The 17,119-nt window shown below is 56.4% G+C and overlaps 1 protein-coding gene across 2 annotated transcripts; it reads left to right on the forward strand.

Moving 5' to 3' along the window:
* Positions 1–154: 154 nt before the first annotated feature.
* TMEM43 (transmembrane protein 43) lies at positions 155–16,923 on the forward strand. Of its 2 annotated transcripts, none has more exons than XM_077857689.1 (12): positions 155–363; positions 4,350–4,499; positions 5,398–5,532; positions 6,171–6,265; positions 7,033–7,082; positions 7,353–7,422; positions 8,185–8,255; positions 9,108–9,229; positions 9,508–9,582; positions 10,000–10,173; positions 12,647–12,764; positions 14,926–16,923. In XM_077857689.1, the coding sequence occupies exons 1-12, from the start codon at positions 352–354 to the stop codon at positions 15,126–15,128; spliced, it is 1,275 nt and encodes a 424-aa protein (XP_077713815.1). In that variant the 5' UTR covers positions 155–351; the 3' UTR covers positions 15,129–16,923. The 2 variants fall into 2 exon arrangements, with proteins under 2 accessions (XP_077713815.1, XP_077713816.1); XM_077857690.1 differs by having other exon boundaries at positions 156–363; positions 10,072–10,173.
* The last annotated feature ends 196 nt before the right edge of the window (positions 16,924–17,119 follow it).

Consider the following 17,119-nt stretch of genomic DNA (forward strand, 5'->3'; position numbering starts at 1 on the left):
CTACATTCCCCAGGGATCCGCGCGCGGCTCGGGGCTCTGAGGCAGTAGGAACTACATATCCCTTCATGACTTGCGGTGCGCAGGCGCATCAGTGAGGTCCGCGGCGCGTTGCAGCGTGGTGGCTACGGCGCCTGCCCCGGAACTACATATTCCAGGAGGCCTTGCGGCGCGCTGGAGCGGGAGGGCGGTGGCTCGCGGGCCGGTGACTGCTGCGCGTCCTCCCTGATTCTGGGGTTCACGCGAATTCTCGCAGCTCCCGAGCAGGCGGGAGGCCGCCGGGCTCTGCCCGCAGGCGGCCAGCCCCTCCCGTAGCCGAGCAGAGCGAGGGCGAGCGCCCGGCCGGGTCGCAGGATGGCCGCGAACGTGAGTGTCTCCCGGTCCGCCGGACCCCCCAGGCTTCCCCGCTCCTCGTAGCGGCCGCCGGGGTCCGGCTTGGCGGCCTGGCGCCCTCTGCGGGGCCTTGTCCGGCCGTCCGGGCCGCGCGTTTGCGGGGCGGGGGTCTCAGGAGACGCGGTGGGTGCGCGTCGGGGTCTGTGCCAGGGCCCCTCCCGCAGCCCCTGCGTCGCTCTGGGTTCCCGCCTGGGCCCTTGCGCTCCTCCTGCAGGGGCTGCGGGGGCCGGCGCGACCTCCGAGGAGCCAGGGAAGCCCGGACCGCCCGGGCGGGCCCCATCTGCGGACCGACGGACTGCGGTGTGCGGGCGGCGGGGGGATGCCGCGGGAGGGTGCGGGCGGGAGTGCGCGGAGGACCGGGAGCAGGCGGACCCGCGGCCCGGCCCTTGTGCCCTCGGTGTGTTTGGCTGGAGGGGCCCTGGCCGAAGGTGGTTCCCTCCAGAGGCCTCCTGCCGTGTCTCCCCGCAGCCAGCCTGCCTCGGGGACTTCGCGATGTACGCCCAGCATTCATTCAACAAACCGAGCAGCACCTCCCACCAGGGTGCTGGGTGTGGGAAGGCTGGTGACTCACCACTCCCCTCCTCTGTGCAAGTGCTTCTGGAGCCAGCCCTGGTGCCCTGCCAGCCCCAGGACACTCCCTCCCTCCTGCTTTGCTGGAGTGGCCTAGCCACTGTCCCCTGGCCTGTTACACCCTCTTTCCAGCCTCTCTAATGTCCCCGAGGGTCCTCCCTGCCCTCCACGCCCCTGGAGAGGCAGGGTTTGTATCACCCACAGCCCTAGGACGCTCCACCTCAGCCAGAGTTGTCTGGGAGACCTAGAAGTCGTGAATGCTGCGCCTAGGAAAGCCTCAGGGGTGGCCCAAGACCCAGGGGCTGCCAGGGGAGAGGACAGTCAGGAGACCAGCCTGCCCCAAGGTAGACCCCTGTCTGCCCTCATACAATATTTTACAGATTGAGGATTTGCCCACTAGGCAGGCACTTGCCTGGGGTCTCACAGCCTGCGTGGCCAGCTACTGCATGGGAAGATGCTGAAGAGCGCGGGCTTTGGAGTCAGGCCGACCTGGGAGCAAATCCAGTTTCTTCCTCTGAGAAGCTGTGTGGCCTTAATCACTCTGGGCCGGTGTTTCTTCGTGGGACCTGTTAGTGTGAAGTTTAAGGGAGTCAGCCTGTGACTAGCACAGTGCCTGGTGCAGAGAGGGTGCTTACTTAATGCATGAAAAAAAAAAAAATCTAGGTTCACAGTCTGCCGCAGATGGCCCTGGTGAGCAGAGACTCTCTTGGGTGTACTGGCACCTGACCTTTGCCAAGGAATGTGTATGAATGTGGGTATCTTCTGCAGCCAAACCTTTGTTGAGTCATCCAGGCACGTTTACAGGAGCCACCAGGCCTGGTGAGGAAGAAAGATCTGAAGGTGGTGGGGTGGTGCAAGGAGGTGGCATGATTTCTTCATCGATGTAACAACAAAACTTCCCTGTGACAGAGGTTCTGATCAGAAGGTTAGATAGCAAGTAATACAGGGTAATTTTCAGGGCCTGTGTGTAACCTCTGTTCCATCACTCATTGCTCTTGCTCAGGAGCCTAGAGTGCTCACTGAGGACATGCATATGTATTCAGCACATATCAAGGAGCCAACATCAAGATAAGGGGCTCAGAGGTGGCCTTGAAGGGGGAGAAGAGAGGCACTGGGAAATAGAGTGGGTAGTGAACTGTGGGTGGAGGAAATCTCTATGATCCTCCATCCCAAGACCATCCATGTTTACTGGATTTTGTTTTGGAATGTGGGCTGAGTGTGTCATGTCAGTGCCCACCTTGCCTGAGCTGCACCCTCCTGTGCCTCTCTTTCTTCCCTTCAAGGTCTTCCATGAGCCGCTCTCCTTGATGTGGCTCCTAGATGTATGCTGAGGGGAGGCCCAGAGTTCTGGAAGTCATGCCCTCTGGCTTCCCAGTTGGGGGCTGCACTGCTAATAGCAGGATGGACTCCCTTTCCTGACACTCTCTGCTGCTGGCTCCCAGCATTCGGCTCTCCTTATAGCCCAAGAAGTGAGGAATGTGGCTTGGAGCACAGTGGTAGAAGAGTGGCCTCTGGTCTGTCCAGATATGAAACCTAATTCTCCCTCGTAGAGGCTGGGTGATCTGGGCTGGTGACTTAACTGGTAAGCCTTGGTTTTCTCAGCTCTGAAATGGGATAGCGATAGCTTGCCAGTGACTGGCCTGTGATAGACTGGCGTGGTGCCTTCGTCATCATTATGATGGTGGATGGCCACCTACCTGCCTGCAGTGAACCGCTCTATTAACGTTTCCCAATGGAATTGGAAGTTAGACCATTTCTGAGTGTAATGAACATCTGGTCCCTGCGGGCCTGGGCTGGAGCATTGGGGGACAGTCAGAGATTATGGCATCAGCCTTATTTGGGCAGAGGCTGACCTGAATCTCTCCTCTGGTCCCCCGTGCCAGGCGCTTGGCTCACTCCAAGTGCGCATCTCAGAACCACTGTCCACCTTTGTGACTTCTGTCAGCTTACCCCCAGCCGTGGCACCAGTCTCGGGTGCCTGTTACAGAGAAAGCTGGGAGCATTCCCACCAGCTAGCACCTGTACATTCCATCTTGTGTCCTGGGCACTGAGCTGCCTGATAATTAAGTCCTTTGGTTCTCACCACAACCCTGTGTACTGGATTTTCATCCCATTTTACTGCTGAGGAGATGGAGGGCATAAGAGGGATAATTGCTCACCCAAGGTCTCATAGCCTGAATACAGACCCAGCACTCTGGCTCCAGGATCCCTTGACGATGATACTCAGTCAGCAGTGGACACACCTCAAACCATGCTTCTGTTATCAGCTGGATAAAACCTGACCCACTGACTCTGGAGATTGAGGCCTACCACAAACCCACCTGTGTCTGGTTGCCCTCCTCTCCCTCCACCCTGTGCCTCCCCAAACCCAGCCAGAGCTCTGCTCCCAGAACTACTTCCTGCTTCCTCACCATTGCTCAAACAGATCCCCCTCCGAGGGATGCTTTACGCCAGGGTCTGCCTCTGAGATCCCAATCAAACGCCCCCTCCTCTGGGGAGCCTGCTGAGATTCCCAGCTGGAAGGGGTCACCCATTTAGCCCTGGATCTGCTCCTCACCAAACACTCAGCATGGCCTAGTACCGTGCATGCCTGCAACTCACTGGCCCTGCAGCCTATCTTCCCTTCCCTCACTCCTAGAAGACCCAGCACGGCCCTTGGGAAGCTGAGCCACCGTGTGTTGAATTGAATGAATAACACATGCCTAGTTATGGCTTTGTACAACGGTTTGACAGTTTCATAAAAACACACCTCTTCCCTATGATTCAGCAATCTCACCCCTCTGTGGGTATTCCTTACCTAGTACCCAAGGAAATGAAAGCCCTATGTCTTCACAGAAACTTCTCCAAAAACGTTCATAGAAGCATTGTTCATGATAGCTAAGAACTGGAAGTAACCAAAATACCCACCCACTGGTGAATGAGTTGACAAACGTGGTATACTCATAGGTGCAGCGCTACTCGGCCGCATACAGGAGTGAGCTACTGATACACACCACAGGGTAGATGACCCTCCTCAGAATCTGGACAGAAAGAGTTTGTGGTGTGTGATGGCCCCATTTGTTCCATAAGAGGTCACCTCATCTATAATGATACAAATTCAAATCGTTGTTAACACTAGGGAGTGGGAGAGGAGAGTATTGGCAGGAAAGAGGCACAAAGTAACTTTCTGGGATGATAGGAACAATCCCTATCTTGATCTGGATGCTGTTCAAATGGAGTAAGCATTTGTCAAAGCCTATCAAACCAGATGCTTAATATCTGCATTTTTACTGTATGTAATCGAAACTCGAACCATATAAACAAATAGCAAAATAACAAAATTCAGTTTATTTTTTAAAAAACTAATTTTCATTTTGATTTTTTTTTTTTTGTAATATTCTTTTTCTCAGTATTCCAGTACGAGTAACAGGAGAGAACATGTCAAAACTACGACCAAGCCCCAGCCAGGCTTCTTGGAGCGGCTCAGCGAGACCTCGGGTGGGATGTTTGTGGGGCTCATGACCTTCCTGCTCTCCTTCTACCTAATTTTCACCAATGAGGTAAAATGTCTAGAGTCCCTCTGTGCAGAGTGAGGGTCCCTGGAGGATAGTCTTCCTAGCAAAGGGTGTGAATCCAGAGGTTGAATGTGGCCTAGATTTTACAACAGGTGGGATGGAGGGGGACAGTGATGGTGCTGAATTAATCAGAATCTTTCTCGTGTGACTTATCTCATAACTGACTTAAGTAGGAAGATGAATGGATCAGTTCACAGGCCTGAAATCCTAAGGTAGGACTAGCTTCGGGCATGGTTGGATCCAGGTGCTCATGTTGGGTCACTAGGAATCTCCATTTTTCCATCATTTGCCTCTGCTTCTCTGTTGTGGGCTTTTCTTTGACAGGCTCTTCCTTTGTGGTGGTAAAGGTGGCTCAGCAACTCCAGGGTCACATGTAACCAGCTTAGCAACCCCATCTCTTTCAAAATCAGTATAGCAAAAGTTGCAGAGAGAGGTCTCAGTGTCCTGGCTTGTCTCAGTTCTCTCTCTGAACTAATATTTGTGGACAGTCGACCCCTGTTTGATTGGCTCGGCCTAAGTCACATGATACAATCCCCCCCCCACTTAAACCACAAGAACTGAGAAGAAGGCAGGCAAGAGGGTGGGGGAAGACAGGGAGGGAGCACACAGCAGACAAAAGCACCAGCTGCTCCCAGCATGGGGTAGTGCTGAGAATTAGAGGGTGTGGGGTGGGTGGGGCAGGAGGAAGAGAGCTGCCTGGAAAAGCAGGAGCTTTGGCTCTAGTTCCAACCATGCCACTTGCTAGGCCTCAGTTTTCCAACTGTAAAATGGGGAGATAAGTCCTCATGCTTCCTGAGGCCCTCTCCTGCCAAGATACATTGCAGTGAGCACAACTGTGCTGAACCACACCTGAGTTGAAATCCTCACTCCCTTTTGCTCCCAGGGCCGTGCACTGAAGACAGCAACTTCCCTGGCCGAGGGGCTGTCGCTTGTTGTGTCCCCCGACAGCATCCACAGTGTGGCCCCGGAGAATGAGGGGAGGCTAGTGCACATCATCGGGGCCCTGCGGACGTCCAAGGTAGGTGTGGTGAAGGTTGTGGGCCCCACAGCTCAGGGTACGTTGCTAGATGTTGTCTGGTTGAGGATTTTTGAGCGACCGGGCTCTGGCGAGGGACACATGGGTGTGACTCCCGGCTGCACCACTCAGCAGCCACGTGGACCGATTGCTCCCGCATCTCAGCACCTTCATAAAATACAGAGGATAACTGTAACAACTCGGGCGTGGGGACAGCTTTGAAGAGTCCATGGGATTAGATAGCTAATCTCCTTGCACGGTCCTGGGCACAGGGCAGGGGCCTTACAAGTGGGTGCTTCAGCGATGATGATAAGCCTGTGTGGCTGGTGTACGGCTGAAAGGTACTCTGGTTATCGGACCTCCTGTTTGAGCTCTAAATACACTGTCATTGGCACCATGCCATTGGGCCGTGCAGCCCGAGCAGGACCGGGAGGCTCATGGTCCCGGGCATTGGGTGTCAAGGACTTAGGACAGGCAGCCTTACCTGATCTTCCTGCCCAAAGCAGCCATGGAGGCCTTCATTCTCTCCTTGTCCACTGTAACCTCTTTCCCATCTAGTCCCACTTTTCTCTGGCATCTTGGGCTCACATGAGTCTTGTCCTGTATTTTATTTTTTTTTCTCTGTTTGATTCTCTCCGAAGCTCTTGTCTGATCCAAACTATGGGGTCCACCTCCCGGCTGTGAAGCTGCGGCGGCACGTAGAGATGTACCAGTGGGTAGAAACAGAGGAGTCCAGGTGAGGCCCCGAGGAGTGAACAGTCCATCAGGGATAAAGAAAGTGCAGGTGGCAGGATACGTTGCAGGTGGCTTTTTATTTTGACACTTCCAAAGTTTAAAGTATGAAATCTTCCACTCAGAGAAATGTCAAATTATCCCAAAGTTCTTAGTCAATGATCTTTTGTGTGGAGGTGGCAGGAATCTAATGCAAGTGGCTCAAAGAAGGGAGGATGCTGCTTGTGGTAGAAAGTCACCCAGGGATGGGCAGGCTCGAGACATGCCTGGATCCAGGCTGCAAACGGTGCTTTCCTCTGTGTGGGCTCTATGGTCTCTCCCATGCCAGAGCAGAGGTGGCCCCGGGTTCCATCCTGTCTGTTCCAACACAAGCTGTCATTAGGCGAGGGTCGCTTAGAGCTGAGCGGCCTGGACTGTGAGTAAGGGATAGGGGGGTGGCTCAGGGAACCAGGGCATCTGGAGGGGGGCTCCAGGGGACTGTGCTAGAGCACAGGGTGAAGCCAGGTTTCTGAGCCCAGAGGGTGGCCAAGTGGAGGCACATTTTAGCTCAGGATGAGAAAGTTCTTTTCTCCAGCGTGGGCCTCCAAAGGACGGAGCTGGCTGTGTGGCTGGGAGTGAGTACCTGGTCTCTGGGCTGCTGTAGACAAGGTCAGCTCCATTTGGGGATTTTGACCTGGCAGCCCCGTGTTGCTTCCAGCTGGAGATACTCAGAGACAGGAATGCCTCAGGGGTGATAGGCTGACTCTGGGGCTGCCTGTGCTTTCCCTGCAGGGAGTACACGGAAGATGGGCAGGTGAAGACAGAGACAAGGTATTCCTACAGTGAGTACCACCCCCACCCCCCTGCACACACGTGGTCTCTGCCCTTAGCCAAGGCTGACAGCAGTAGGGAAGGCATAGAACCAGGCATTGGGAGCCCTGGGTGCCCATCATGGGAGTCCTGCTCTTCCATCTGTCCAGTGAGGCTCTAGGAGCCACCCCTTCTGCCCTGGAGTGGCCACGGGCTTAGATAAAAGGACACAGAGCCAGTGGTCCTCAGACATATGGCCACTCTTACTATGGTTTCCGAGTTATTCCCTCTCCCTGTCACAGACACTGAATGGAGGTCAGAAATCGTCAACAGCAGAAACTTCGACCGAGAGATCGGCCACAAGAACCCCAGGTGAGAGCTGGGTGCCCAGGCCTGAGCATAGTCTTGCCTGCCAGTGGCAGGCCCCCAGCCCCAGCTTCCCCATCTGAGTGATGGCGTGGAGCTGCTTCTGCCTCATGAGTTGATGAAAGTCGGGGACATGGTTCTGAGGCCGGCTCCTGTGGCACATGGAGGCAAGAGCTGACTTCCTGAGACCACACAGGCTCCCCTCAAGTCGTGAATGTGAGGCCTGGACTGAGTGCCTGAAGGAACTTGCACATCCAGTGCCAGGGAAGCATTCTGTTACCGGCTGTGGGGGTGGGAAGACAATCAGAAGGACTTTCAGGAGGCCATGAATTTGATGTAGGCCTTTGTAGGATGTTGGCAGAGGGCAGCTAGCTCAGAGACATGGGGGTGGTGAGATGGGCTTAGTGGTGGAGCCATGGGAGGGGCTTTGAGTCTGCACCGTGGCTGGCACGGGAGCTCCCTGTGGCTGGGGAGGGCCTGGGAGGGTCTGAAGTCCATCTGACAACGGGTGGCTGGGGAGGGGAAGGCCGGTAGGGGCCCTAGGTGAGAAGGTATGAAGCTCTGGGAGACAGGAAGAGGGTGCTCCACCCAGGCGAGGGGGACAGGAGTCTCCAGGGGCAGGTCTGGTAAACACAAGATGTCCCCAGTGCCTGGGCTGGTCTGGACTGGCAGGAGCGCCTGGGTGGGAACCCTGCCTGGTACAACCCAGAGACCCAGAGGGCTCCTGGCCAGTACCCTGCTCTGCCAATAGCTCTTTCTGCCCCACAGCGCAATGGCGGTGGAGTCCTTCACGGCAACAGCCCCCTTCGTGCAGATTGGCAGGTTCTTCCTCTCAGCAGGTGAGTCTCTGGCCCCTTCAGATGACCCAGCAGCACCCAGAGGCCGTGTGCTTCTACTTGGCCGCCTCGCAGGAGCTGGGGTCCCCGCTGCCCCGGGTGTGGGATCGGCCTGCGCTTTCCCGGCATCATACGTTGGGCTGGGGGCCAGAGGGAAGGCAGGTAGGTCCCTGGGAGGTGGGAGACTTGTGTAGAGCAGCCCCATCCCAGCCAGGTTCCCCTGAACACGGTTTCTTCCAAGTACTGCTGGTGCCTGGTCTGACCAGACAGAGCTGAGAGCCTTCCTAAGCGGTCCCAGAGCCAGCGGTAGAGACAAGGCTGCCCCCCACGGGCTCCACCTCTGAGCCCCACCCAGCGTGCAGCAGTTCACTGCAGGCCCCTCCGAGTGACTCCAGACAGAGGCTTTCCAGGGACAAGGCAGCACTGCCGGCCACAGTGACTCCTGGGGTGGGAGAGAAAGCACAGGCCCCAAATAGCCAGGGTAGGGAGGAGGGGTGGAGGCCCAGCACAGTCAGGGCAAGGGAGGAGAGGCCGGGCCCTAGGGCCTGGCTCGTGTGGCTGCCGTGCTGCTGGCTGCTGTGCCTGGCAGCCCTGGCCTCAAGTGTCATGCAAGCAGCAGGGGAGCCAGGCTCAGGCAGGGGCTCAGGCTGTTCTCAAAGCCGCAGCCACTCTTGCTGCCCCGAGAGACAGCCAGGGAGGCTTCCTAGAGGAGATGGAGACTGAAGGGGGCAGCAGTAGGGAAGGAGGGATTGGAGATCCCGGCGCTCCCCTTGGGAAGGAGGTCAGGCTGTGGGGTGTGCAGGTGGTAGGGAGGTTGTTTGCACACCAGTGTTGTAACCGCTGCACACTCCTCAGGCCTCATCGACAAAGTAGACAACTTCAAACCGCTGAGCCTGGCCAAGCTGGACGACCCGCACGTGGACATCATTCGCAGGGGAGACTATTTCTACCACAGCGAAAACCCCAAGTACCCAGAGGTACGCAGGGCTTTGGGCTGTTCACGTAGCAGAGATCAGGGCCTTGGAGTGCCCCTCCCCCCGTCTTCCCGCCCCACAACATAGAGGAGGCACATTCCTGTTTGGGACTCGGATTCGGTTCAGTTTAATCCACCTGGCCAAATGAAATTGGAGGGGGCACCTGGGCCATGGTATGGAAGCGGGAGAGCAGTGTGAGCCTTGGGGTTTGGCGGTGCTGGGGACATGGGCCCAGGCTGGCTGCCCCGGGCCTCTCTCAGCCCCCTGCTCTTCACTCCCAGGTCGGAGACGTGCGCGTGTCCTTTTCCTATGCGGGGCTGAGCGGCGACGACCCGGACCTGGGCCCGGCTCACGTGGTAACCGGCTTCCCCCGCGCGGACCCAGGCAGAGCCACCTCACCTCCCGCTGTGCACGGGGCCCTGAGCGCATGGGACCCTTCCTGTGTGCGTGCACTCCCGTGGGCACACGGCGGGCGTGCCTTGAGCGGCCTCAGCCCTGTGTGCACCACAGCTATCCATGGACACCCGTGGGCCCCAGGATAAGGGGCCTTTCTCCTGCTGCTTTAGAGGGCCCTCCTGGGAGAGTTCCTCCAATTCACACTCCTTTTCTCCCCCCAGCCCCCAGGCTTTGCTCTGTAAATACTTGGTTTCCAGTCTGTGACCCTGTCACATGTCACATGCAGTTTCACCCCTGGCCCCGGCCCTGACACAGGCTTCTGCGCCAGGTCCTCCCTGGAGTTGTGAGTGGGCTGGATCTCCTCACTCTCCTTGCAGGCACATGGTGCCAGGGCTGCCGGGGCCTGGCCGCCTGATCCCCTCAGCTCTAACCCTGAGGTCTCTGACCAGGTCACTGTGATTGCCCGGCAGCGGGGTGACCAGCTGGTCCCCTACTCCACCAAGTCGGGGGACACCTTGCTTCTCCTGCACCACGGGGACTTCTCGGCAGAGGTGAGCTGCTGCTGCCCATCTGTGTGTTGGAGGGGCAGGCGTCTCCCCCTTCCCTCGCCCCTCCCGTGGTTATTCAGCAAGCGCCCCCACTGGAGGCACAGCCAGCACACTGAGCAGGGGAGAAGGTGGCAGGAGTATGTCTCCTCGTGTGTGCAGCAGACCATGCATGGCATGGAGGACAGAAGGGGGGACACAGCGGACCCCTCCTTCTCCAGCCTCCCGTCTCCTGGGGGGAGGGGACTTGCCAGGAGAACCGAGGAGTGAAGATGCCTTGCACTGAGTGTTGTGAAACGGAGGCGGGAGATGGACTCTGGGGAAGCCTCTCCCAGTGACAGTTTTGCTGGGTTACAAGTGACGAGAAAGGGGTCAGAGCCAGTAGCATTGGGATCAGGCAGGAACAGGAGCAGCAGCTGCCACCCAGAGAGGACATGGGCCTGGGAGGCCCCCGCGACAGGTGGGGGCCTCTTTCCGAGCATTGGGGACCGTGCAGGGATCAGAGCAGCTGATCCTGGCACTGGAAGGAGGGCTGGCACTGTTCCCCATCTGTAAACACCTTCTTTGTGCAGATGGTGACTAGTTCAGTTGCAGCCCTTAAAAGTTAGCCTCTCGTTTCTAGGCAAAACCCGTGTCTTTAAGTTCCACATTGTTGACCGCACAGCACAGCGGTCAGCAGTGGGAAGTTCTGTTCCTGCCTGGAGGGCTGCGGGACTCTTCAACCCATAAAGTGGGCAGGGTTGGGGTGGGGGGGCCTCCTGACCCTGGTGTTAGGCGCTCAGCTGCCATCCTTCCCACCCCAGCCCCAGCCCCAGCGGGGGATGGGGCTCACCTTCCCCCTTATCCAGCCAGGACCAGGGTGTGGCAGGCAGCTCGCAGCCTCAGGGCGGGGTTGCCACCTCCCAGTTGGGTGAGCATGAGTCATCCTTTCCATCGGTGACTCTCTGGGAGTTGCTAAAATTAGGAGGCCCCATTCAGGCCTCCTCTCCCTCCTGCAGCTCTGACCCCTCCCCACACTTACCTCCTGCAGGTGGAGGCCCAGGTCTCAGAGCTGTCCCCCAGAGAGGCGTGCTCCCAGGAGGGAAGCCTCAGACTGTGCTGACCACCCAGGGCCTCCGGTGCAGGGTCTGGCATCTCTGCCAAATAGGGAGAGAAGGCCCTGAGCTAAGTAGGTGGTGAGGGCCCTGCAAGTCAGGACGCCCAGATTCCAGTCCCAGAGGCAGGAGGGTTCACTGTGGACAAGCGTGGACACTGGGGTGGCCCCAACTCAAGCCCCGCGCTGCCTTCCTCTGGCTATAGGGCCTTGAGCCAGCTGTTTATCCTTTTGGATGAGAAGAATTATGATTACCTGATTTGGTTGTTGTCAAGATTATTTGTTCATTTATTCAGAGTCTCAGTGTCCTTACCTGTAAACTGGAGGTAAGTGTGTTGACCTTGTGAAGTTAGTTTGAGAATTAAGAAAGGCAGTACTTGTAAAGCACTGAGGACAGCAACTGATAGATGGCAGGCAGTAAGTGGTGGTATTGTTATTGTCCTAGGAAATGACAGGGGGACTCTAAAGAAATGGCATTAAGGCTGACACGAGAAGAATGCCAGTGGGCAAACTTGACTGTGGGTAAACTTGTTCCAGGTGGAGCAAGCACATGTGCAAAGGCCCCGGGGCAGGAGGACACTTGACCTGGTCCCCAGACAGGCAGCAGGGCCTAGGGGGTGGTAGAAGCAGAGAGGCCAGTAGGGAGGAGGCTCCTGCAGTGGTCCTGCTGGGAGAGGGTGACAGTGTGAGAGATCTGAGGAAACATGGACACAGCATTCGCAGGACTTCTGGGACCAGATGGGAGGTGGGCCCTGCGGGGGGAGCGAGCCAAGTGTGACACCCCTGTTTTGGCTGGTGCAGGTGGTAAGTGGCTGTGGCGTTCACTGAGGTAGACATGACAGAGGGGAAAGGTTGGGAGGGAGGCTGCAGGGTCCTGTCAGATGGCACATGGGCAGCAGAATGCCCAGGGCTGCAGCTGGAAACCAGGGGCCCTGGCAGGGAAGCACCAGGGAAGTGGATGGGGCTTGCAGGGAGGGCGGAGAGCAGCCAGAGGGGGGCGCAGCCGTGGGCCCTGAGAAGTGGGGTGGGTGGGGGTAGTGGGGAAGCAGAGAGCGAGGGAAGGGTGTCGGGGGTGAAGCAGCACACGGGACGCCCTTGTCCCCCAGGAGGGAGGAGGGCCCAGTTCATCCCAGATGAGGCAGTGGGCTAAGGACTCCGTGCCTGCCCCAGAGGCCCCTTCTGCCCCGGCCTGTGCTGTGCGCGACCGGCAGACACTTAGGCCCAGGCAGGGGATGTGCCCTCCCCTCCCCTGGTCTGCTCAGAAACAGCCAGCGGCTCCTGAGTTGTCGTGGAATAGATCCCTCGGCACCTGCCCTGCCAATGGGGGAGGCCGGTGGCCCCTCAGAGACACAAGACCTGACACCCCTCCCTCACCTCATCCCACAGGAGGTGTTTCATAGAGAACGAAAGAGCAACTCCCTGAAGACATGGGGCCTGCGGGCGGCTGGCTGGCTGGCCATGTTTATGGGCCTCAACCTCATGACCCGGATCGTCTATACCCTGGGTAGGTGTGCAGACAGGTGGGGGGACCTCGCTCACCCTCATGCAGCCCGTGTGCCACCTCTGTGCCTCTCACCACCAGTGGGCCTTCTGGCTGCAGTGCTCCTCAGGGCGGAAACCGGGCATTTGGCCGGGGCTGTGTCCCACCCGCAACACTGAGATGAACAGGCTGAGGAAGGCAGACGGGGCTTCCAGGGAGGGGGATCAGCTCCTGGGGGGCTGGCGTAGCCGCTGTGATCTGTCCCCAGCCCACCTGCTCATTCCTTTAGCCCTTCATTCCACAAGTGAGCGGGCGAGGAGACAAGCCAGGCTTTGCAGAGAGCCAGACCTGAAGTCTGCACGTCAGAGCTCTGGATACTTGGGCCGTTCCCTTTCCTGCCTCAGCTTCAGTTACCTCACCCTCATGGGTGGAGTTTTGTGAATGTTTGGCAACTAGGACCCCCCCCCCCCCAAAAAAAAAAAAACAACCCATAACACTTCCCTCCTCACCTCAAGACCTGGGCTAGATTTGGGGCAGCCAGCACGTTGGAGCACACGGCAGAGTGCTGGGCTTGCTCATGGGGCCAGACTCAGTTGCTAGGTCCCCACGTGGCAGAAGGCTGAGGCCCCAGGTGACCGAGTCTGAGCCCACGCTGTGGAGCTGGGAGATGGTGCTCCTCAGGGGACTTGCGGCAAACCTTACCCCAGTGTGTTCCTACCCAGATGATCCCATCCAGCCCACACTGGGCCCCGGCAGGAACCTCTCCCCCAGTTACCCTCTCTAGCTGGCAAGAGGCCTGGCTACAGTCCCTCCCAGGCTAGGAGGGGAAAGGATACTGTCCCCCCTACCACCACAGCTGGCATCTTGCACACCATTTGGGAGAAATCAGAATCCAATCAGAATCCCCCAACTTCCCTTTGCACTGAGCCCCTCACAGTTGTGTGACCCCAGGCAGGCCATTTCCCCACTCGGAGCCTCCTTCCCCCACCGTCAGAGGACCCTGTGATTCTCCCCTCATCTGGAATGCTGATGCTCCAGACACAGGGCAGAGGTTAGGGCCTGGAGGGGCTAGAAGTGCAGGTGGAGGGCCTGGGGGAAGCTACAGAGCAGAAGCATTCCTTTGCTCTTGTTTGGTCCCTACAGACTTAGTGAGCACCTGTTGTGTGCACCACACCGCTGGAGGCCCTAGGGTGAGCAGTGAGCAGGACAGACAAGGTTCCTGTCCTCTCAAGGCTCAGAACCATAGCTAAGAGCTCAGGCTCTGGGCTCAGTCTTGGGTTTAGATCCTGGCTCTGGCACCTTCTAGCTGTAGGACACTGGACAAGTTGAACTCCCTGGGCCTCGGTGACCTTGTTGGTAAAATGAGGGTAAGAACTGTACCCGCGTCCCTGGGCAGGCAGGAGGATTTGGGGAGATGATCCACAGAGTTGAACAGACCAAGATGAGCCAAGGGGTGGCCTGCAGGGTCCTGGAGTCATGGCAGGGCAGCAGGCCTTGCTCTGCAAACCCAGTGGCAATAGACCCCCAGGGCCTCCTGGAACCAAGTGAAGATTCCCCCCACAGACAGACGTCAGCTTCAGAATGCCAACCTGGAGGGGTCGACAGGCCAAGGACAGCTTTAAGTCCAGGTGGATTAGCTGTATCCCAGACTTTCCCATGTTGTGCCAGCGGCCAGGGAGATCCGTGACCGGGAAGGGGGGGGCGGGCAGCTTAGGCTAATTTGTTTCCCTCAGTCCTGCACAGACAGAGCTGGGCACAGAGATAATTGGTAATGACTTGAATTAGAATTAACAGACTCCTCCAGGAATGGCTGAGGCACCCAAATAGGCACCCGTAGAAGGTTCTGTGCAGTCCCCTTTGTGAGTGTGCAGCAAATAGAATCTGCCACCATCACGGGCACATGTCTTCTCTTGGCCTCAGACTGACAGCCACATTCATAGTTGAGAGGTTACAGGCATTTCCTCCTGCCTGCTCCCCTGGAGCGGTACGTGGGTCGAGGTGTGTACCCCTCCTCGGGACCCGCCAGCTCTCACAGGAGGTTGTCTGCCTCCCACCACCACCCCTGTCCTGTCCTCACTGGGCATCAGGGACCCTTCCCCATCTGTAGACAGGAAGGATCCGCTCACCTCCTATGACACACAGCGTGGTGGCCTCGGAAACCTCATGGCCTTTCTCTTCCTCACAGTGGACTGGTTCCCCATCTTCCGAGACCTGGTCGACATCGGCCTGAAAGCCTTTGCCTTCTGCGTGGCCACCTCACTGACCTTGCTGACCGTGGCTGCTGGCTGGCTCTTCTACCGGCCCCTGTGCGCCCTCTTCATCAGCTGCCTGGCCCTGGTGCCCATCATCATTGCTCGGACACGGGTGCCAGCCAAAAAGCTGGAGTGAAACAGGCCCTGGCCCCCGCCCAATACCCACATGGTCCTCAGGATCCAGCTCCCCCAGCCTCACCCTCCCCTGCCCCTCACCCAACCATGAGTCCACGACGGTGCTGCTCTGCTCCTCAAGGGGTCAGACTTGGCAGTGTGCATGGACGTCAGGTTTGGTGTTCAGCAGTTCACGTCTTCTTGCCCATGGGCAACTCTGGTGAGCAGAAGGCGTTCTCCTTGCTTCCTCCTCTCTTGGGACTGTGCGTGGCCAGCTCATGTTTGCTTAGCTGATGTCTGTAGACAGTGAGGTGGTGACACTACACAGACCTGCTGCCTTAGCACTCACTGCCCCTCATCCTTGGAGATAGGCACCAGGGCTCCAGCACGGCCACCTCCTGCTCCATGGTCCCGCAGGGCCAGCCTCATCAGGCACCTCCAAGCCGTGCTGGAGTGCCCGTCACACTGGCCTGCACCCCCTAACCAGGGTGCCACACACCCAGCCTGGGCATAGAACCTGCCTTGGTACTTAGAAACACCACTTGTGTCATGGCGAGGAAAATTGAACGTCTGTTGGGCTTTACATGTTATCTTATGGTTTGGCCAGAAACGTCAAGGGTAGTATTTCCAAAGGTCCTGTTTGTTGTTTTCCTTTGTTACATACTTCCATGTATGTAACATATTCTCCTACCTGAAGGGGGATTTATTGCAAATCAGATTTAAAGAAACAAAACACTGCTTGAATGATGAGCAGCTCAGACTGTTACAGAAAAACTTTTAATCCATCTGTTGAAGTCGATTCAGGCTCAGGAGGGTGTTAAACAGGAGTGTGACTCAGTGGTTTCACTTGGGGCCGTCTACTTGGGGCCAGTGGGAAGCTTGAGGATACTTTTGAAGCCAGTGTCAGCCAAGGGATTACACTCAGGGAGGAAATGGGAGTTTGTATGAGGTGGAGGAGGCATTTGCTTTCATCCTCTGGCATCAGAAACTATTGATTTACTTGAAGATGAATTTTTTAGTCAGCCATTAAAGGAAAAGGCTGGAAGCTTTCTGATCCTAAGTGGGCTCCCTCGTAGTGACCCCCACCAACCCAAATCAGGAGTCGGGGGCCTGAGGCTTGTGTAGCTCTCAGGCCTCATTCCTTTCATGGTGGGTGTGGGGCGGGGGGGGCTGGCTGGTGCCTGCCTCTGAGTGGCTTCTGTCACATCCTGCATCCACAGCTTCACTCCTACATACCATCTACCCACACTTCACTCCGTTCCTCTCACACTCGATGAAAGATCAAGTATGTTGTCACCTTGATGGTTTCAAAGATCCTTCGTATACCCTTTATCTTGTTCCTTGGACTTGTTCTGCCTGGCTGGGAGTGGTGGCTTTAGCAAATTAGTTGGTGGTTGAGTAAGTGATTGGAACTCCTCAAACAAAAAGCCTCACAATCTGTTAGCCTGGGAGGTCTGTGATGTGACTGGAGATTCTTTATACTGAAAACAGCCAGTCCCAGAGATGACTTGTCTGGATTTAAGAACTGAAATAGTATTCACTACTGCTTATTGCACAGCAGTTGTCACTGAATCGCTCCACTCTTAAAGGATGCTTCTGGAAAACAGTACAACTAGGTAGTAGCTAAATACAAAATCTATGAGATTTGGTCTGTGTCTTTTTCTAGTACAGATTTTAAGTTACTACGAATTTCAGTAGTGTTCTTCAAGAGCAAAATAATGTTAAGAAATATTTGAAATCTTTGGGAAATCATGAAATTTGTATTATCTTTGTATTTTTTATAAAAATTCAAAATAAATTTCAAAATAGCTTTTTAAGACCTTGTCGTTACTTTTTTTGAAATTTTCTCTTAAATAATTCAGCCATAGAACTAATTTAAGAACTGGGTGAACTTTTAGAACTCCGTTCTAAGTAGGTTTCAATTTTTCTTAAATGGGCAACTTGGTATTTTTAGCACTTAGGAGCCTTGCCTACCAAAGCCCTTTGTTTTGGATTGATTTAAAGGACTCAGAC

This window comes from Canis aureus, chromosome 19 (assembly GCF_053574225.1).
Source record: "Canis aureus isolate CA01 chromosome 19, VMU_Caureus_v.1.0, whole genome shotgun sequence".
NCBI classification, from domain to species: Eukaryota; Metazoa; Chordata; class Mammalia; order Carnivora; family Canidae; genus Canis; species Canis aureus.